General features: G+C 42.0%; 1 protein-coding gene across 2 annotated transcripts; it reads left to right on the plus strand.

The window, feature by feature from the left end:
- Nucleotides 1-5,603: 5,603 nt before the first annotated feature.
- On the plus strand, nt 5,604-19,046 carry ZNF449 (zinc finger protein 449). 2 transcript variants are annotated; one of them, XM_043459273.1, is made up of 6 exons: nt 6,369-6,713; nt 6,922-7,067; nt 9,322-9,775; nt 11,370-11,574; nt 15,819-15,932; nt 16,125-19,046. In XM_043459273.1, exons 3-6 carry the CDS (start codon nt 9,422-9,424, stop codon nt 17,009-17,011), a joined length of 1,560 nt encoding a protein of 519 aa, XP_043315208.1. In that variant the 5' UTR covers nt 6,369-6,713; nt 6,922-7,067; nt 9,322-9,421; the 3' UTR covers nt 17,012-19,046. The 2 variants fall into 2 exon arrangements, with proteins under 2 accessions (XP_043315206.1, XP_043315208.1); XM_043459271.1 differs by lacking the exons at nt 6,369-6,713; nt 6,922-7,067 and adding an exon at nt 5,604-6,249.
- The last annotated feature ends 2,738 nt before the right edge of the window (nt 19,047-21,784 follow it).

Raw genomic sequence — 21,784 nt, forward strand, 5'->3', positions numbered from 1 at the left:
ATAAAATGGAAGCCTGAGACTGGAGAATGCATATCATCACCTTCTCTTTCTCTCCTGAATGAGAACCTCTTAAAGCCACAGACTGGTAGAGAGTCTTCCCTGGCAAAGTCTGTGCCCTTGCTTTGAACTCTAGTTACAGGCTGGTTCACTGTTTGTTTGTTTGGGGGTTTTGATGATATCTTTCTTCTGAGCCCCAGTGCTCTTTTCTTGGAGAAAACAGTCCGAATCTGCGTCAACCTGCCTTGATGTTTGCACCTCTCTGTGTCTCAAATTTATGCTTCTAGGAAGCTTTCTTTATTTAAATAATTTGATAGAATTGACTCACATTTTTAGATTCTTGTTGTAGAAAATACATTACATCTACAGAGATCAACTAGTAATCCATCTCTCCACCCCTTTTCTTTATTCCCCCATCTTACACTCCTACCCCAGAAGAACTGCCATTTGCTTGCTGTAAATATTTCAGATTTTATTCTTTGCATTTACTTTTATCAATATAGATGACTCTGAAGAAAGACAAATGTGATACTAAGACACACATTGTTTTTCAAGTTTCTTTCTTCAACTATTATTTCTTGGATATTCTTTCCAGGTCAATACATAGAGGACCCCTTCACCATTTTCAATAGCTGCATTTTATATCATATTATTGATATACTATAATTTATTTACATAAGGAAATTAGAAAAATTGCCTTTGTCTTAAGTGGGTGTCTCTTTGGAATAACAAGTCATTAACCCATATATTTTATAAAACTATTGGATATAAGTTAAATACATAAAAGAAGATATTATGTGCTCTAACAATAAAATATGAAATAGCAGAAATGATGTGTCCATTTCACACTGACTACAAAACACACATGAATATAATTTTTGAAACTAGAGAGAAATGTGCTTGAAGCTTTTTGTTTTCTGTTTTAAGACTAAAAATACCATTTCTTGCATGACAGGAAAATTAATTACTGCCATCCTATCAGTTCGTCCCAAAATACATCTCTGAATTTAGTGCAAGCACAGTCATGAACCTCAACAGGATTGTGCCATGAAATGAGCAGATTATTCAATCAAATAAAAAAATCCATGTGAAAACTTCCCAGGTGGCTCAGTGATAAGGAATCCTCTTGCACATTTGATCCCTGAGTCAGGAAGATCCCCTGGAGGAGGAAATGGCAACCCACCCCAGTATTCTTGCCTGGAGAATCCCATAGACAGAGGAGCTTAGCGGGCTACAGTCCATGGGGTCACAAAGAGTTGACATAACTGAGCAACTAAACAACATGTAGAAACAGTCATGATTGTGAGCTGTTTCAAGATGTGAAGATCTACACTATAGATTTAGCAACTAAAACAAGAATCAAAAATATGTCAATGGAACAGAACAGAGATTCTCAACACAGACCCATGTATATGACAGAATGAAGGAAATGATAAGGCTGACATTTCAAATTATACTATGCCCCAGAGCAATATCTTATGACCACTTGCTAAAAGCAAGTGTGTGTGGCAGGGAGGTGGCAGGGGTGTGGGGCAAGAAGTCCCTAGGTCCACTGGATTAAGTGGATTTCCTCATCTTTTTCAGGCCCTCTCAGCTGTGCTCTCTTCTGAAAGCTGTCTGTGGAATCAACCAGTCATGGATAGAGGAACCTCTAAAGTCAGTCCTAACATGCCCATACCAGTCATCAGAAGGCTGGCAGATAAATACCTAAAACTCACCCTGGCTTCCAAAAACACAGTGAGTTTTTTACTTGGTAGGCAACTGGGGAGGCACAGAAATGGCCTGGATTTGTCCAAATGGCTGTGGATGCTGACACGAGCTGCACCAGGGTGGAGCTGGCCATTGCCAAAAAGTCATATAACCTACCTGCTTATGCCTGTCCATAATCTTGGAAAATGCAGAAAAAAAGTAAAATAAAATAACAAAATCCTCCCTTGTTTCACTGGTTAAAATAAAAGATGCCTGTCAGTCCTTCTAGTTTGATATGTTTTTATGTTGATATAATTTTCCTGGGTTACACTGGAGAGGAAATTCTATTCATTCTAACAGTCTTTGCAGGGGCTCTCAGACTCAGTGGAGATGGTGAGATCACACTTCATATCAGACTTCTTTCAGCTTTAATCTGAAAAAAAAAAAAACAATGAAGGGAATAGTTGGGTAGTCCTAGGTCACTCAAGGACCCAAGGCTCCTGTCCCCTAGGAAAGACATTCACTGCCATTCACTGCCAAGGAAGTGCACTGCTTCTCTGCTGGGCCTGAAACTGCCCTCCCCACTCCCCCAAGAGACACTCTGCTGCTGGGAGGCACCAGCAAAGGGAATCAGGCCACAAAGAGCCCAGGCCCAGGAAATACTCCCCATCCCCACTGGTCCCTGCCTCTTGCCTCCAGAAGCTCCCCACACAGCAAGCATTCCTGTCTCTGGGGGCAGCAGGGGGAATCCTTTTCCCTCACCTAGAATCCCAAGGTGGGCTGGCCTGGGGAAACTCCTTCCATTTCCCCAGGAACTCAAGGAAGCCCCAGTAGCCTGCAATAAACCAAGCAAGGCAAAGGCCCCACAAAGGCTCTTAAAATCACGCTGTCTTCACAACCGCAGCCCAGAGCAGGAGGCCAGGGCCTGCTCTCCAAACCCAAACAGGGAGACTGCCTGCTACACTACCAAGCTTCCACAGAACCCACTGTCTCCTAACATGAGGCCAAAAGTCCAGGACACAATGGAAAACTACCCTTCATACAAAGAAGCAGGAAATTCACAACTTGAATGACAAAAGACAACCAAGTGACACTAACTCCAAAATGAATTAGGTATCAGAATTATCTGACTGTAAGTTTAAAGCAACGACCATAAAAAGAATTTAACAAACAATTAAATGTTCATACCTGCTTGTTTGGGGCTTCCCAGGTGGTGCTAGTGGTAAAGAACCCGTCTGCCCACAGGTTCTGCCCAAAACAGACTTTTGGACTCTATGGGAGAAGGCGAGGGTGGGATGATATGAGAGAACAGCATCAAAACATGTATATTATCAAGTGTGAAACAGATCGCCAGTCCAGACTGGATGCATGAGACAAGTGCTCAGGGCTGGTGCACTGGGATGACCCAGAGGGATGGGATGGGGAGGGAGGTGGAGGGGGGTTCAGGATGGGGAATACATGTAAATCCATGGCTGATTCATGTCAGTGTATGGCAAAAACCACTACAATATTGTAAAGTAATTAGCCTCCAACTAATAAAAATAAATGGGGGAAAAAAAAAGAACCCGTCTGCCAATGAAGGAGACATAAAAGACGAGGGTTTGATCCCTGGGTGGCAAAGATCCCCTGGAGGAGGGCATGGCAACCCATTCCACTATTCTGGCCTGGAGAATCCCGATGGACAGAGGAGCTTGGCGGGCTATAGTCCACAAGGCCGCAAAGAGTCGGACACGACTGAGCAATTTTCACTTCACACCACTAGGGAAATGAGGGAAAGGGGAAAGAGACATCTCTATTTCTTTCAACTGCCTGTCAATCTACAGTAACATCAAAATGAAAAGTTTAATTTAAAAGAGGGACTCCAAGACATGCTCCTCCCTTGCAGAAAGACCCCAAACCACCATTTCTGAGGTCTTTCATTCCACACTCACTCCACCTTGACTTCAGACTTCAGAAACTCTCTCTCGTTAGCAGTCATGCTCCATCCTGCCCGGGAGTGAGGCCATTCCACAGCCCTGACTGCTGACCTTAATACAACAGCTAACAACTTCATTTGTTTGTTTGGTGGGGGGACGGGGTCTAGAGATGTTGCCCAGGCTGGAGGGCAGTGGCTACTCACAGGCACAATGTGGTACTGATCAGCAGGGCAATTTTGACCTGCTCCATTTCAGACCCCTCCATAGGCCACCTGGTGGTCCCCTGCTGCTGGGATGTTCCCTTGTGGACGATCACAGAGTGCCCTGGATCCCAGAAGTCCTGAGCTCAAGAGGATCTCCCATGTCAGCCTCAGGAGCAGCAGGGTGTGCCTTAAGCAGAAATCACACCAGGCCTGCTCCGTTTTAAGCATCGACTATGTGATCCAAATGTACACGCTGGTCTCCCTTAAATCCTCAAAATCCCAGATGCCATTTAACCAAAAGGGAATTGAGGCCCAAAGAGGAAAGTGATTTGCCCCAAGTCACGTTGCCACTGAGCAGCAGGCAGAGCCAGGATCCAAATCCCTCTGATCCAAGATGACACTGACTATTTGCAGCAGTGACCTGCCTCCCTGTGGAGACAGGCACTCTACACTGTTCCTCTGTGTGCTTGGGTTGGGGGTGGAATCTGGAGGGTGAAAGTTCCAGACTAAACTACAAAGTCACTTGCCCATGTCGTTCTACTCAGGAGACTCTTGAGGGGAAGTAAGACATTGTGATGTTCCAGTCGGGGCCACCAAAGCCCACATAAAACATCTCTCTCTCAGTCACCTCTTCCCTCATTCTCAAAAGCTCTGTCTGTATGCATTTTAAAAGAGTCACAGCTTCTTGGTAAGTTTATTGGATGGTGCAGAAGCTGCATGTGCACCCTGCTGTGGGTCTCCTAGGACAGGATGGTCAGGAACTGCTCCATCACCAGAAGCTTCAGGACTTGCTCCATGCGCTTCTCCAGCCAAAGGCACACATCCATGGCAAAGCTCAAGGAGTCGCCTGAGTGATTCTGGGGACCAGCAGCAGAATCCATAGAAATGCAGATGAGAGGCCCTGGAGCGGGGCCTCCTTTGGCTCTAGCCACAGAAACTTCTCTGGTTTCACAACAAGGACCTCTTTTTGTTCTTGGGAGTTGGGGTCAAACGCAGACCATCTAAGCCGGGAAACCATCCAAAACAGCTGGTGAAGGTACCTGGTGCGCCATGCAACAATACACAAAATCTGCAGGAGTCAGCGTGTCCCTGGTGCCAAGTCCCAGTCCATGAGCCCAACTCCAGCTCAGACAGAGCTGTTTCAAGCGCTTTGGCCTCTGTGGGTTCGGGATGGTGGGGTGCCTGCCTCCAGCCTAGCTTCCACCAGCGCCTCTGGGAGGCACGGTTGCCGGCAGCTCTTTTCTCTGTCTTGGACCAACACCAAAGTTTGGCGTCCAAAGACACACACACACACACACACACACACACACACACATCCCTAGCTCACACACACACACATCCCTAGCTCAGGTCAGATGTGAGGACACACATACAAACTAGCTCGGGTCAAATGTGAGGACTACATCTTCCGGATGACATCATTGCCTCTGGCCTGGCCAAAATTCACCGCTGACCTCCCAGAAGTGAAAATTTGACTCCGGGGGCGGGAACAGCGAAAGACCAATTGGAAGACAAGAGGCGGGGCCATGTTGGCGACCTAAAGATCCAAGAGCTCTCTGGTGGCGGCCGAAATCAGAGAGGGGTATCAGTCCTGAATATTCATTGGAAAGACTGATGCTGAAGCTGAAACTCCAATACTCTGGCCACCTGATGCGAAGAACTGACTTATTTGAAAAGATCCTGATGCTGGGAAAGATTGAAGGCGGGAGGAGAAGGGAACGTCAGAGGATGAGATGGTTGGATGGCATCACCGACTCAATGCACATGAGTTTGAGTAAACTCCGGGAGTTGGTGATGGACAGGGAGGCCTGGCGTGCTGCGGTCGTCGCAAAGAGTCAGACACGACTGAGCGACTGAACTGAACTGAACTGAGCTTCGTCAAATCCTAGTTCTTTAAGAGGAAAATACAAAGATAGCTCAAGGGCACTATGATGCGGAAGGGAAAGATCAGGGTCATTATCCCCAGGAAAGCTTATTAAAATGCGAATCCTCCAGCTCACGCGAGATCCCATGCGTACGGGTGTCGGGGGAGAGCCTAGAAAGCTGAATTTTTAACAGGTCCTCACAAGAAATTCTTCCTAAAAAGAGGTTTGAGAAGCATTGATCCAGTCATAACGGATTTCAGGAAGTCCCCAGCCGCTCCAGTTACTCTAGGGCTGATGGGAGAGAAGCCATCGCTAGGATCTAGAACAGCGGCATGCCCCACCCAATCCCCGGGAATGTACAGGCGTTTAAGACCGGAAATGGGATCGCTTCCAAAGAGGCCTCAGGGCCGAGGGAGGCCAAGGAAAATCCCAGCCTCTCCCGCGTCAGCATCCTTAGAGACAGATCGCTGGGCGAGTGTCGTGGAGCCTGCCGGGAGTTGTAGTCCGCAGCGCGACCGCGCGCCTGCGCCATGGGCAGCTGCACCCGGTGAGGCTGGGAGAGCCGCGGGCGCTGAGGCGGTGAGTCCCGGAGCGGCCAGAGGGCGTGGCCGTCCCTGGGGCGCGGGCGCGGGCGCGGGGAGCCGGGCTCTCATCTCGCTCGGGCTGAGCTAACCCGCCGCCTCCAGTCCCGATCGGGCGGCGGGCGCGGGAAGGAGCGACAGGCGGAGGGCCCATGTCCGGCCCGGGTCCCCGCCGCCGTCCCCTGCGACCCGCCGGGCCTTCCCGGGCTTCTCCGGGGCGGGGAGCTCAACATCCTCCCCCGGGAGCGCGCTGGGGCCGCGCCGCACCGCGGGTACCCTATTTTCAACCCGCTTTTTGGCTTGTCCCCCGATCCTTTTCCCGAGTGCCCTCTGTTTACACCCTTATTCATCCACGGGCCCTGTGGGCCCGGGTTCACTCATGAGGGTTTGGGGAGGAGCCATCCGCCCTGGGATGGAGTGAAGTTTTTCTCCGGAGGGGCCGACGCGGGGGAAACCCGGAGGGTCAGTTCCCTGGTCGACGTGGTGTAAGGTTTGGGACCGGTGGGGAAGGGCTGCCCAGCTGCGAGGCTGGAGCACGTTCAAGGCACGTCCCTGGGTGCCCCCGAGATATTTAGGTGTCTTGGCAGGGTGGAGGTTAAATAGAAGCTTCCTAGGAAATGACCTTTCCTGAGCACTTCCTCTGTGCCAAGTATGCTGCTGTTCCCTGCAGTGGGCTCTGCCGAGGGAACTTCTAGGAAAGAGATGCTGTGATTATCTCGTGTTAACGACAGAAGCCCTGGGTGTCAGCATCACACAGCTAGCAGGTTATCACTAGATGGGTCTGACGCCAAAACCCAGACTACCATCAAGATAAAGGTGAGATGGGGACTGTGTCCATTTGAGATGACTGGCTGGAATCATGAGTATTTTTTCCTTGTCCCACTCCAAGAAGGAGGAGAGGCACATGAGATGCCCCCGAAAATACAGACAGAGAAGAGCCACAGTGCCCGGGTGGGTACTAGGGTTGGCATCTGTGGAGACATGTATGTGAGGGCCTCTGTGACCTCAGAGATCACACTGAGAACATTTGGATGTTTTTAGACTTTAGCATTGCAGTAGTAGGTCGGTTCCAAACTCTTTGCCACTCCCCTCTGGCATTTACTGTGTGACTTGGAACAAGTTACTCAGTCCTCCTTGTCCTTACCTCAGTCTCTCACCTGTGTTCAGGACACGGTACTAGAGCCCACTTCCTGATGTTGGGTAAGAGCTAAATGAACCAATATATGTGGGAGGCATAGAACAGTACCTGGCACGAGGCGTGACAAATGTGAGAAATGTCCTTGGTTATTAATGCAGACCTGATTCCTGCTGGCCTGCCTTGTTGCCATGTATTTTTCTCATGAGAAAGTCACTTAGAATGCTGTTTCAGGGTGAGGGTCATGGTGGTGTTGGCTGAACTACAGGTGACCCCTAGCGGGGAGGAATAAGGGATTGGTGGTTTACTGTCTTTGCAAGGCATGAGTCTAGCTCAGATCCCCATGGTTGAAGATGACTAAGGGCTCCTCAAAGGTAGATAAACTTTTAGGGTTCTTCACCATTGTAAATATTGCTTGCCATTTCTTCTGTGGCCTAGCTGTATGCAAAACCACAAGACAGTGGGAATTAGGTTGGAAGTGGGTTCAGAAGCCACTAAATCTGGAGGGGTTCGTTTAAGGGAAGGGTTTCTTTGCTTTAGGTCCATGGAATTCAAGAGCAGAGCTGTCCAATAGAATTTTCTGCAGAGATGTCTCTCCTTTTTAAAAAAAATTTGTTGGGATATAGTTGATTTACAGTGTTGTGTTAGTTTCAGGCGTACAGCAAAATGAACCAGTTATACATATATTCATTCTTTTTTTAGATTCTTTTCCCATATAGGCCATTACAGAGTATTGAGTAGAGTTCCCTGTACAATAGGGCCTTATTAGTTATCTGTTCTGTATATAGTAGTGTGTATATGTCAATCTCAACCTTCCAATTTATCCCTCCCCCCCTTACCCCCTCATAACCATACATTTACTTTCTACATCTGTAACTTTTTGTTTTGTTGATAAGTCATTTGTATCATTTTTTAAGATTCTGCACATTTGATATCATATGATATTTGTCTTTCTGTGTCTGACTTACTTCACTCAGTATGACAATCTGCAGATCCATCCATATTGCTGCAAATGGCAATATTTTCATCCTTTTTATGGCTAAGTAATATTCCATTGTATATATGTCCACACAAAGATGTCACTTGAGCACTTGAAATGTGGCTAGTATAAGTGAGAAATTGAATTTTTAGTTTAATTAATTTAAGCATCCATGTAGGCCTGCTTTTTTCTGTTGAAAGTCAAAGTGTGAAAGTCAGTCGTATCTGACTGTTTGCAACCCCATACAGTCCATGGAATTCTCCAGGCAAGCATACTGGAGTGGGTAACCTTTCCCTTCTCCAGGGCATCTTCCCAACCCAGGGATCGAACCCAGATCTCCCACATTGCAGGCAGATTCTTTACCAGCTGAGCCATAAAGGTAGCCCAAGAATACTGGAATGGGTAGCCTATCCCTTCTCCATTGGATTTTCCCAACACAGGAATTGAACCAGGGTCTCCTGCACTGCAGGCGGATTCTTCACCAACTGAGCTATCGGGGAAACCCACTTTTTCTGTTGAGGTGTGGTTAATTTACATTGTTGTGTTATAGGATATTGCAAGATATTGAGTATAATTCCCTGTGCTCTACAGTAAGTCCTTGTTGTTTACCTATTTTATATATAGTAATGTGTATATGTTAATCCCAAACTCCTAATTTATCTCTCCCCCCAACTCACATGGGACTATTGAATACCAGATTGGAGAGTACATTTCTAGAGAATCCATAGATGGTCTTGAAGATTTTATAGCCTTATTGAAATTAAATGCAGAATTTCATGTGATGTGTATTATTCTAGAAGAGTGTTCATGGCTTTCATCAGATTCTCAATTCCATCCCCCTCAAAGATTGATTTGCTTCCTTAGGGCTTTGGAGAAAAGGAAGCAAGTTAAGGGAGGTAAATCTGCCCTCTGGTAACCACTACTGTTTCTCTTTTCTCATTTTGTCCCGACCTCAGCGTATACATAGGTGGCTCCACCTGGAGGATAACAGAAGTAAAGAAATTTGAATCTGCCACTTCAAGTTCCGTATAAATTGCACATTGCTGGAAGAGGGCAATGGCTGTGGCCCTGGGTTGTGCAATCCAGGCCTCCTTGAATCAGGGCTCGGTGTTTCAAGAATATGATACTGACTGTGAGGTGTTCCGCCAGCGCTTCCGGCAGTTCCAGTACAAAGAAGCAGCTGGGCCTCATGAAGCTTTCAACAAACTCTGGGAACTCTGCTGTCAATGGCTGAAGCCAAAGATGCGTTCTAAGGAGCAAATCTTGGAGCTGCTGGTGTTGGAGCAGTTCCTAACGATTCTCCCCACAGAGATAGAGACTTGGGTGAGGGAACATTGCCCAGAGAACAGAGAAAGAGTTGTGTCACTGATAGAAGACTTACAGAGAGAACTTGAGATACCAGAGCAGCAGGTGAGAAAAGAGGTTGGGATCTTGGATCAGACCTTCTGACTGGTACCACAGGATTTCCCTGCTGGAGCTTTCCAATTTTTCCTTCTGCTGGAATAGGCTCCAGATAGTCTCAACTATTAAACCCAACTCCACTTCTATAACAAATATTTGGTTATGTCCCTTTTACTATCCTAAAATGAAATTTATGAATAATACAAATTACATATACAAAATTAGGGAAAAAATAAGTGCCCTGTGGGCCAAATATTACACAAAGCCTATTTTTATACAACCCACGAAATAGTCATGGTTATTACCTTTTTGAAGGATTGTTAAAAAAAGAAGAGACAACAGACCAGTACTCGAGTACTACCCACAAAGCCTAAAATATTTACTGTCTGTCTCTTTACAAGAACATATTGCCAACCCTGAGTTGAGTAGAGTCTAGAAGGAATATAAAAGAAAAGGAATGTGATTTCTTATGAACTAATAAGCATTTTTGTGCATGTATTTGGGCTTGACTGCACCAAAACTTTAGGGAGTTGTCATTTGCTTAACTCTATGCATAGATACACTGGGAATGTGACAGCCAGAACTTCTGAGTGATATGGTACACTCAAACATTATGAGTGGTGTTGCTGCTGGTCATAGGATTTCTCAAAGTGACAAATAACTCTTGGTCAATTGGAACAATAAATAGTATAGTCTTTCTTTGATTGCCAAAGTAATGCTTTTCTAGAAAATCCAAATCATGCTAAAATATGCAAAAATATTTTGTGTTTATATAACCAACAGGGTGAGATCCTTGACAGATTCTTTTTACCTATGTGAGTGTTTGAGGGAACATTCCTAAATGGTTTGGGAAGTGGAGCAATTCTTCCCTGTGAATTATATAGACTCCCATCTCTGGCTCAGTACATTCTGATAGCCACCACCTACCATCCTAGGCAAAATGCCCCATAGGGGTGGTGGCACTGGTCTCTGTTCAGAACCATCGAGTGAAACCCATAGCTGAGCAGAGGCAGAATCTTTGGGAGAAGGCAGGAAGTACTCGTGGGTGGGCATTAGGGGCACTCCAGCAGGGGGTGTCGATTGGGCTCTGTTGTTAGCCTGCCTGAGCAGGAGTCATCCAAGGTTCCCTGCCTCCTAGGACAGGATGAATTTATGGTTTCCCTTTCTCTGTCTTTCTGGTTTAGCTTACCATATAAGATTTTATCTTTGTATGGTCTAATCATGCACTACCCAGCACAGTAACCAATAGCCAAGTGTGGCTCTTAAGCACTTGCAATGTGGCTATTCCAAGTTGAAATATGCTCTAAGTATAACATACACAGCACATTCTGAAAACTTAATATGAAACAAGAGATAAAAATAAATTAAAAAAATAATAAGAGTAGGTAAAATATCTCACTAACAATTGTTTAAATTGATTACATTCTGAAATTATGATATTTTAGATATATTGGGTTAAATTATGTTGTTAAGATTAACTTTGTTTCCTTTTTTGTTTCATATGGCCTCTGGTAAATTTAAAAGGACATGGGTAGCTTGCATTATATTGTTACTGGGCAGGGATGGTCTGGACTTTTAGTGATGGTTCTGGCATTTCCTCCAGCTTGATAGGCAGGAAATGCTCTTGGAAGAACTGGCACCAGTGGGAATGGCACACATACCACCAAACATCCACCTGGAGTCACCCCCACTCCAAGTAATGGGACCTGCCCCAGAAGTCCCAGTGGCAGAGGCATGGATCCCACAAGCTGGGCCTCAGGAGCTGAGCTTCAGTGCTGCTGGGGAAGGCCAGCCCTTTCTTGACCCTGGTAAGGCAAGGGTTTGATTTCCTTTCTTTGGTTTCTGTTTTGAGAGCTCAAGAGCTCTCTAGGGTTGGGGAATGCCTGATGGAAATGGGCCACTCTGATCAAGAGTAGAAGGAGGAAATATCTCTCTGGGAATAGCTGGTCACAAAGCACCTTAGATTGAGTGGGATTGAAAATCCCTTAAGCTAATGGCCCTGCTCAGGAAGCCTGTTTTTCTCTTTTCAATTTTTTTATCATGATAAAATACCCACAACCTAAGATTTGCAACCTCAACCATTTTTATGTGTACAGGTCAGAGATATTAAATACATTTGTAATTTTGTGGAGCCATTCCCAACGTCCATCTCCATAACTGTTTTCATCTTGTAAAACTGAAACTCTATACCCATTTACACAACTTCTCATTTCTACATTCCACACCCTGCCCCCCACCCCATCACCAGCTCCTGGTTACCACCATTCAACTTTATGTTTTAATGAATTTGACTACTCTGTGTACCTCATGTAAAATAATGCAGTGTTTGTCTTTTCATGACTGGCTTATTTCACTTAGCACAATGTTCTCAGGGTTCATTCATGTTGTAGCATATGTCAGAATTTCCATCCCTTTAAAGGCTGAATAATAATCCTTTGTATGTATATATCACATTTAGCTTATCCATTTTCCATAAATGTATACTTGGGTTGCTTCTATATTTTCAGTTCAGTTCAGTCACTCAGTCATGTCCGACTCTTTGCGACCTCATGGACTGCAGCACGCCAGGCTTCCTGTCCTTCACCATCTTTCAGAACTTGCTTAAACTTATGTCCATTGAGCCAGTGATGCCATCCAACCATCCCATTCTCTGTTGCTCCCTTCTCCTCCTGCCTCCAATCTTTTCCAGTATCAGGGTTTTTCTAATGAGTCAGCTCTTCACATCAGGTGGCCAAAGTAATGGGGCTTCAGCTTTAGCATCAGTCCTTCCAATGAATATTCAGGATTGATTTCCTTTAGGATTGACTGGTTTGATCTCTTTGCAGTCCAAGGGACTCTCAAGAGTCTTCTCCAACACCACAGTTCAAAAGCATCAATTCTTTCGTGCTCAGCTTTCTTTATGGTCCAACTCTCATATCCATGTATGACTCCTGAAAAAACCAGCTCTGACTATATGGACCTTTGTTGGCAAAGTAATGTCTGCTTTTTAAGATGCTGTCTAGATTTGTCATAGCTTTTCTTCCAAGGAGCACACATCTTTTAATTTCATGGCTGCAGTCACTAGAGGATGGGAACTCAGGTCAGAAGGGTGGGAGACGGGTCAAGGGGAATGGTTAGTGGCCTCTACTGACATAGGCTTTGAGCATAGGTTGGAGAATATAAACTGGTGATAGTGTCAGAAGCAGGGCTCTGAGAGTCCAGGAAGAGGAGACTGAGTGCCCCAGAGGCATAAGGATCTGTGTGTTATGCAGAATAATGGAGGTGGGTAGGGGTGGAGTTGGTATATAATTAAAAATTGCATGAAGTTAACATTCAGGAAGAAGCTCAAGTTTGAGCACACATTTCCTGTCTGCATCCAGGGTATGGTATAAGGTGTAAAGTTAGGTTATTGAGATTTTTCTTCCTTTTTAATATAGGCGTTCATAGCTATAAATTTCCCTCTAACTAAGCACTGGTTTTACCTCCCAAAGTTTTCATTTTCATTTACCTCAGAATATTTCTAGTTTCCCTTTTGATTTCTTCTTTGACTGATGGGTTACTTAGGAATGTGTTGTTCAATTTCTTTATATTTGTGACTTTCCCAATTTTCTTTCTGTTATTTATGATGTCATTTTAGTGGGGGAATGTGATCCTTTAACATTTTTGAGCATTTATTTTATGTTAGAGCATCTCGACTGTCCTGTACAATTTTTTCTGCACCTAAGAAGCATGTATATTCTGCTGTTGTTCGCTGTGGAGTGTTGTCTGTAAACGTCTGTGATGTTTAGTTGGTTTATGGTATTTAAAGTCTTCTATTGTTGATATTCTGCCTAAATTTTCTATCTAGCGGTGCAAGAGGTATTGAAGTCCACAACTATTGTTATCAATTGTCTATTTCTTTTTACATTTTTTTTTCATATATTTTGCTACTGCAAAGTGCACATATGGTTATAATTGTTACATCTTCCTGGTGGATTGATCCTTTTATCATTATGAAGTGATTCTCTTGTTCTACTATCTATTTTGTCTGATATTAATATAGTCATTCTGGCTGTCTTATGGTTGCTTGCTGCTTGCATGACATATCTTCTTCTGTCCCTTTACATTCAATCTGTTTGTATCTTTGAATCTGAAGTGTGTTTCCTTGGATAGCATATAGTTGGATTTTTAAAAATCCAGTCTGACAATCTCTGCCTTTTGATTGAGTTGTTTAATTCATACCATTTAATCTTATCTTTGATATGGTTGGATTTGTATCTGCTATTTTAGTTTTCATTTTTGGATATGTCTCATATCTATGTCTCATATCTTTTTTGTCCCTCTATGTCATTTACTGCTTTCTTTGACACCAAGTAAATATTTTAAATGTAACATTTTACTGACTTTAATGAATTTTCACAATTTTTAGTTATTCCCTTAGTGGTTACTCTAGAGTTAACATGTACATCTTGACTTATAATCAGCTTCAGATTTATACTGACTTAATGTCAGTGAGATGTAGAAATATTTCTTGTATGTAACTCTATTCCATTTTCCCCCTTCTGGGGGTATTAAAAATAGATGTTTCTTAATTTCCTAGACTTTAAATGTTTCTTGTATTATTTTTAATAATTTTCACCAGTTAAACTGGGAAATAGGTCTACAGAGCTCCTCATGGTATCATACTGGAAATCTGTCTCCCTTCCTGCATTTAGGTTATACATCAGTATTTGACACGTAGGCCTTTGCTACTCTCTCTGCTTATTTCAAGTTTCAGTTTGCTTCCATTTTTAATACATAATGGCAGCTTTCCTTTGACCTGTGACCTCCAGTTTATTTGACCTTGGTCTCATTGCCCTCTCATCCTATTCTTAGCTTTGAAACCCCCCCCAAAAAAACAATATAGTGAATTTAAACAGAATTTTATATGAAGCACATTTTTGTTTCTTAATCTTAAAAGATCTTTTTTTCCATGAAAATATAAAATAAGATATTTTAGTCCACTTCCTATGTTTTGATATAATGGTTAAAATTCATCAAATTAACCTGCTAATATTATTTTAATGGTGCTAATATTTAAACATCATGCTGCATTTCTATCTCAAATGAGCTACTTCCAACCCACACTTGATGACGGACGGACCAGTTAACTTGGGCAGAGCAGACAAGGCGAGGAAGGGGTGTGGAGAGAGACTGAGCAGAGAGGCTCTCAATAAGGAGAGAGTAATAGGACACGGGGAGGGGGCACTGAATGGAGAAATTTCTTCAGTTGTCCTTAGCCTGATAGTGAGAAACACTCTTTAATGGTTACTTGGGGTAATTTCAGGAGAATCAGTCCACTTCCAAATTTCAGCTGAAGCAAACATAAACTGCTTTTCTGGTTGTCAGCCCAGTCAGTTTCCATTATAATTTGGAAATCTCAATTGAAATTATTCCAATAAGCAGTTGCAAAACTTCTGGCTTTACCTCTTTCTCTTCATATAGTACTCAATATCAGCATTTCTCAGTTTCAATGCCAACTTTATGAAGATTTATTTCATATTTTGGCTCTAACCTAGGGTCTTCCCTGGTGGCTCAGTTGGTAAAGAGTCTGCCCACAGTGTGGGAGACCTAGGTTCAATCCCTGGGTCGAGAAGATCCCCTGGAGAAGGAAATGGCAACCCACTTCAGTATTCTTGCCTGGAGAAGTCCATGGACAGAAGAGCCTGGTGGGCTACAGTCCATGGGTCACAAAGAGTCAGACACAACTGAGTGACTAACACTTTCACTTCACTCTCTTGGCTCTAACCTAAATAATTCTATTATCAAAATAGATAAAGTAGCAATTTAGTGTATTGATTTCAGCACAGAATTGATTCACTCCCCTTCCATAGGTTAGAGGAAGAGTGCCTTAAGTTGAATACAAAAGGTTGTTCTCTCATTTTTTGTTCTTATCTTTAAAGAAAAAAGACTCTTGCAAGAGATTCCAGGTGATGTAATAGTAATTGAGGAGGAAGTGAATATTAAGTAGCCACATGTCCAAGATACCATGTTTAACTCTGTAAAAACCTTTGATAACCCAAACTATTATGCTTCTCATCTTTCTTCTGGCAAGGATACCCAATACCAAAACTTGACGTGAGCTTTCCATTGGAACATAGAGAAGAGGCATGGGTGAAGGAACTGCAAGATTCCAAAGAAATTAAGCAATTACTTGATTCCAAGTTAGGTAAGTAATTGTTCATTGATACCACACAAGAAAGAAAAGAAAAAAAATCAACCTTGATCAGGGTAAAGAGTTTTGGATTCTACTAAGGAACATCTCTATTTCTATGAATGGTTTAATATAAACTCTTCATTTTCCCTCATGTTCTTTTCCATGTGGGACATGGTGAGATCTGTATTCTGTTTCTTCTCTCAGGTTTTGAGATTGGAATAGAAAATGAAGAAGATACTTCAGAAAAACAGAAAAAACTGGAGAATATGTATCCATTTATTGTTACTTTAGAGGGGAATGCTCTTCATGGCCCCATTTTGCAAAAAGACTATGTACAGCTAGAAAATCAATGGGAAACCCCTCCAGAGGATTTACAGAGAGATTTAACAAAACTTGTAGAGCATCAGAACCCCTCAGCAGGAGAGAAACCTGAGAGCTCCAACTTGGAAGAACCTCTCAACCCAAGACCCCATAAGAAGAAGAGTCCGGGTGACAAACCTCACCGATGTTCTCAGTGTGGGAAATGTTTTGCTCGAAAGTCACAACTTACAGGGCACCAGAGAATTCATTCAGGAGAGGAACCTCATAAGTGCCCTGAATGTGGAAAGAGATTCCTCCGTAGTTCAGACCTTTACAGACACCAACGACTTCACACAGGGGAGAGACCCTATGAATGCACTGTGTGTAAAAAGCGATTCACTCGGCGGTCACACCTTATAGGGCACCAGAGAACCCATTCTGAAGAAGAAACATATAAATGTCTTGAGTGTGGGAAAAGTTTTTGTCATGGATCAAGTCTTAAAAGACACCTGAAAACTCATTCGGGTGAGAAACCTCATAGATGTCATAATTGTGGGAAGAGTTTTAGTAGGCTGACAGCTCTTACTTTGCACCAGAGAACACACACTGAAGAGAGACCTTTTAAATGTAATTATTGTGGGAAAAGCTTTAGACAGAGACCAAGCCTTGTTATTCATTTAAGAATTCATACAGGGGAGAAGCCATACAAGTGTAGTCATTGTTCTAAAAGCTTCAGACAGAGAGCAGGCCTTATTATGCACCAAGTCACTCACTTTAGAGGACTTCTTTAAGGATTGTTAAAGGAAACAAATCCTACAGAGATTGATAACTAACCCCAAAACAAAATCTTAAACATGCAGCAGCGTGTTTGTCTTGGAAGAATTCTTTTGTTTGAGCTTGTAAGAAAAGAAAAGCTTTTTTTTCTACTTTAAAAACCCATCTTCCAAGTTATATGAATTCTAGAGTATCTACCTACTCTTTCAGTTTTCATAGATTTGATTTATGCTGTCTCTGCAACTCATTTTTTTTATTACATTGACAATTTTTGTGAACCAAGCCAACCATATCATAAATGTCAGCATAAAAATAATGGCAATCCTTTTCAGGGTAGGGTCAACATAATGGATTATCATATTTATCTGGCATATCTATTACAGTATTACCATAATTATTCTGTCATTATTAAAAGTGATTATATTAGTTTAAAACTTTATATGTGTCCCAAGTGACAACAAAGGAGACAGTGTATTTTATGAAATAATAAAAATGTGTTAGGAACACATGGATGAAGAGAATTTCGTTTGCCTGCTATGAACTGGGTTCTTTCCATTGAAAATTTTGTTTTTGAAGAAATTAGAATTTTAATCTTTACTTTTGAATTTTGCAAAGTTGACTAATCTGCTTAGTTGGCAGTCTGGGGTGATGCTGCTCAGAGCTGAGTATTGGTTTGATGATTTATTTTGTTCCCAGGATAAGTCAACTCTTTGTGGAAGAACCCATTTGCCAGTTGAAGTCATACAAGTAGACTCTAATTTAATTTACACTGACTGAGGAACCAGTATCCATTGCTTTTCACTCTCCTTTGCTATTCAACTGTGTGTCTCTCAGTGCTTTAAAATTTTACCCATTCTTTAATTCAGTGTCTCCCTAAGTGTGTGTCATAGAACACCTATTTCTATAAGATAGTTTGCAAGTAAGTTTGGGAATCCCTTCCTGCTATTTCTGCTTTGTAGATTCACAGTGCACATCAGCCTATGAGGATTCTGAGAGGTCCTCTCATGAAGATGGAAAAAGTACCTCTTTTGGCTCAGTGTTTTGCAATCCTGTTTGACCCCAGGACCCGTTTTCATGTATACCCAATAATAACCCACAGAGCTCGTATTCTGCAAATATTCTTGGAACACACTGCCTTTAACACATATTTCTATAGCTATCTGTATAACCTGATTGTTCCCAAGCCTAGCTATTTCTGGTTGCTTCAAGGCTTTTATGAAATAATCTTTACACTTATTTTTTTTATGTAACATAAACACATCATTTAAGGAGGTAAGGGTCAGTAATTCAGATATTTATGTGTTGCTCAGTGATTTGTAACCTCTTTGAATTTTACTTATAATCTCACACACACATTGCTACTTATATAAATGTTCTCATATACTAGTGGTAATGACTCAAGTTCCTATAGCAAAGGAAGAACTCTCTTTGTCAGTTAAAGCTGTTAATACATGAAAATATTCATTCAGCCTAGTTCCTTGTTAAAAAATGCAAGCAATAGGACATTCAAGTATTTTCCTTTGTGAAGATACCAGTCATCCTTTCCTTAAACTAGAATTAGGGAAAGTATATTTTTTTCTATTCCATTAAAGTTCTTGCAACTGATATTTAATATAAGCATTGTGGGGGTATGTACTATGTGCCTAACTAGTCCTGTTCTAGGCTTAATGGAAACTATTAAAAATTAATTTGTAAAGAGTTTATAATATCTTTAGTTAAACAAGAGTTGGGAAACAAATGGAGAGCAGCGCAAGAGAGTTTGTAGTTAAGTGTCAATTCATACCAAGTACTAGAGCCAGGATGTGTCCTTCATTTTGTCATCCAGGTCCCAGTATGATGCTGCTATAAGTTTGGGGATAAAATTGAGATCCCAGTAGCAATAAACATGGAACAGGGGAGGAGTCTGAATGTAGAGGTAAATAATACTGAATGTAATGGCTTCTCTTTTCTCTCTTGTGGAATTGCATTCAAACCAGGACAGTGCCTTAGAATGGATGTGCCCAACTGCTCTGTATCTATGCAATATTTTAATAAAGTGAAAACATATGTGCTCTTCCTGCTTTGATCACATTAACTAATTGTTTGAACTTAGAGATGCTTCCCTGAGCAGTGGCAACAAGCACCACAATGGACTCCTGCCCCGACTTCAGTTGGAATCTTTACTCTCTGCAACCATGGGTTTATGTATCAGTTTTAGCATTTAATGCAATCAATTTTAGCTAGTAGAGTTAGTTGCAATCATAAATGGAGCTGTATCATCTACATCAGGAACACACATGACTGGATTTTATAGGGTAGAAAACATCTATTCTTCATCTCTTTGTCATAGTATCCTGTGTATAATAAGCACTAATAAATATTTGTGGCATTGGATCAAGGATTATGTGAAATAGTTCTTAGAAACATGTCATAGTTAGAACATGGTATGGATGTGCCTAATTATACTTCTGAGCATTTCAAATAGGGCAAAATATAGTACCTACCTCCTAAGTATTATGAAGGGCAAAACATGGTACCCACCTCCTAAGTACTATGAAGATAAAATATATTTTGTTCAGGCCCTGCACAGTGTACACTTGCAATAAATATCCAGCATATTGTATCTTAAGTATTTGTTGTTTAATGATAAAAGTATTTTAAGGCTATGAATTTTCCTTTAAATATGGCTTTGGTCACATTCCATACATTTTATATATAATGCTTGTATTAGCCAGGATTCTCCAGAGAAATAGGGAGGATGGACAGATGGAAATGTATACATAAAATTTGTATATACATAATATATATATATTTTTATAATTAGATTTATTATAGAAATCCACCCATATAGTTACAAAGCTTATGTCCCGTAATCTTTCATCTGCAAGCAGATGAAAAAGGAAAGCTGGTGGTGTAATTCATTCCAGGTATGACAATGTAAGAACCAGGGGAGCCAATGGTTTAACTCAGTCCAAAGCCAAAAGCCTGAGAATGGAGATGGGGGGTAGGCAAGGCAAGGGGAGCTGCAGGTGTAGGTCCCTGAGTCTGAAAGCCAGAAAAGCAGGAGCTCCAATGTTCAAGGGCAGGAAAAGATGGACATTGCAGCTGAAGAGGGAATTCGCCCTTCCTTTGCCTTTTTGTTCCATTCAGGCCCTCAACAGATTGGATGATGCCTACACATATCAGTGAAGGTGGAACGCTACTCAGTTCACTGAATGAGTGCAAATCTTTTCTGAAAACACTCACAGACATGCCCAGGAATCATGTTGTACCAGCAATCTGGGCATCCTTTAGTTCAGTCAAATTGCACATCAAATTAACCATCACCATGTTATTATTGATGATTTCAAAGTTATCACAGTTTTCATTATAATTTCTCTTTGACCCAAGAACTGTACAGCATTGCCATTTTCCTCTTAATTTTTGGTTTTCCAGCACTGTGATTAGAAAATGAAGTTCACTTTATTTCTACTTTTAAAGTTCATTTAGGTTTTTTAAAAGACACATATTTAATAAAATTTGCAAAGTGTCCTAAGACCCTAGAGAATCCAGATTCTCCTGGTTCTTTTCTAGTCCTCTGTAGCAGATATGGAACAGATGAGAAGACAACTCATCTCCTAGTCTTTCCTCAGGATTAATAATCAGTTTACTCAACCCCCTAATTCTGCAATTTCAACTACTGGTATTGAGGTGGGGTTGGTAGATTCTTTTCTTACCAGAGTAATGTAAAAGTTAGTCTCTATCTAGCTTTTTCCAGTTTGCATTGTCAGACAGGACTTCTCAGAGGTCAAGCATGACCTCAGTTCACATTTTTTAAGGATTCACAGGTATTAAAATATTACATATCATTCCTCCGAGTGAGTGACATCCATTACAATCCCCAGCATGATACAAAAACAACATTTTATCTCCAAGGAGTACCTGGAAACCTGATTCATATATTAGAGAACCACTTTACATTCAAAAGATATAACTCCTGAGTCACTGAAGAATTCCCCTAAAAGTTTATTACAAATAAACAATGTTAGTAGTCTGTGTGGATTGTATGCAACAACTTACTGCTGCACTGATAGTTTTCTTTCAACATGATGATGATGCGTCTGTCCATGGTCTTCTCTCTCTAGCATAATCCTACTGCTATTTTCACTTTTCAATGTGGCCTTCATTTTGAAGTGCTTAGTACTAAAGGGAATGTTATCAAACTCAGGTTTGGCTGCTCACTGCTTAAAAAGTCAATATTCGAGAGAGAAGTGTTGGTTGGAAAGGAAAAGTTGCTTTCATCAGGAAACCAGCTACCCAGAGTGAGGGTGGATTCATATTCCAAAATCAACTCCAGATTCAGCTTGGACATGAAAATTTTTAAAGGGATAAAGGGGAAACAATCTCAGTTAATCATTAGGGTAGGGGCATCAGATTCTGTCATTTTTCTGTTGTGTGCAGATCTGCTGACTCATGCTCTTCCTTTGAATGCTATCTTGCCCACATGGTCTGCCTGCAAATTTGCAAAGGGGGATACTAGGGATAGAAAGTCAGTCATTCCTCAACTATTTAATTCTTCATTCTTACTCCTTATAATCCGGGAAAGGGCTCACCAAGTTAGGGAAGGCATTGTGTACATTCAGTAGAGCATAAGTCAGGAGTTAGGTTAAATGTTACCGAGTGATCTCATTTTTCTAATTAAATTCTGAAGGGAGACAGAAAAGGGGCAAAAGAGCTGCTTACAAGAAGACTGTGCAGGATGGATAATATTCTGTACTTCACACCACACTTTATAGCCCTTAAACTTCTTGCTTCTTCATACTCCCTTTGAA

Source organism: Cervus canadensis, chromosome X (genome assembly GCF_019320065.1).
Source record: "Cervus canadensis isolate Bull #8, Minnesota chromosome X, ASM1932006v1, whole genome shotgun sequence".
NCBI lineage: Eukaryota > Metazoa > Chordata > Mammalia > Artiodactyla > Cervidae > Cervus > Cervus canadensis.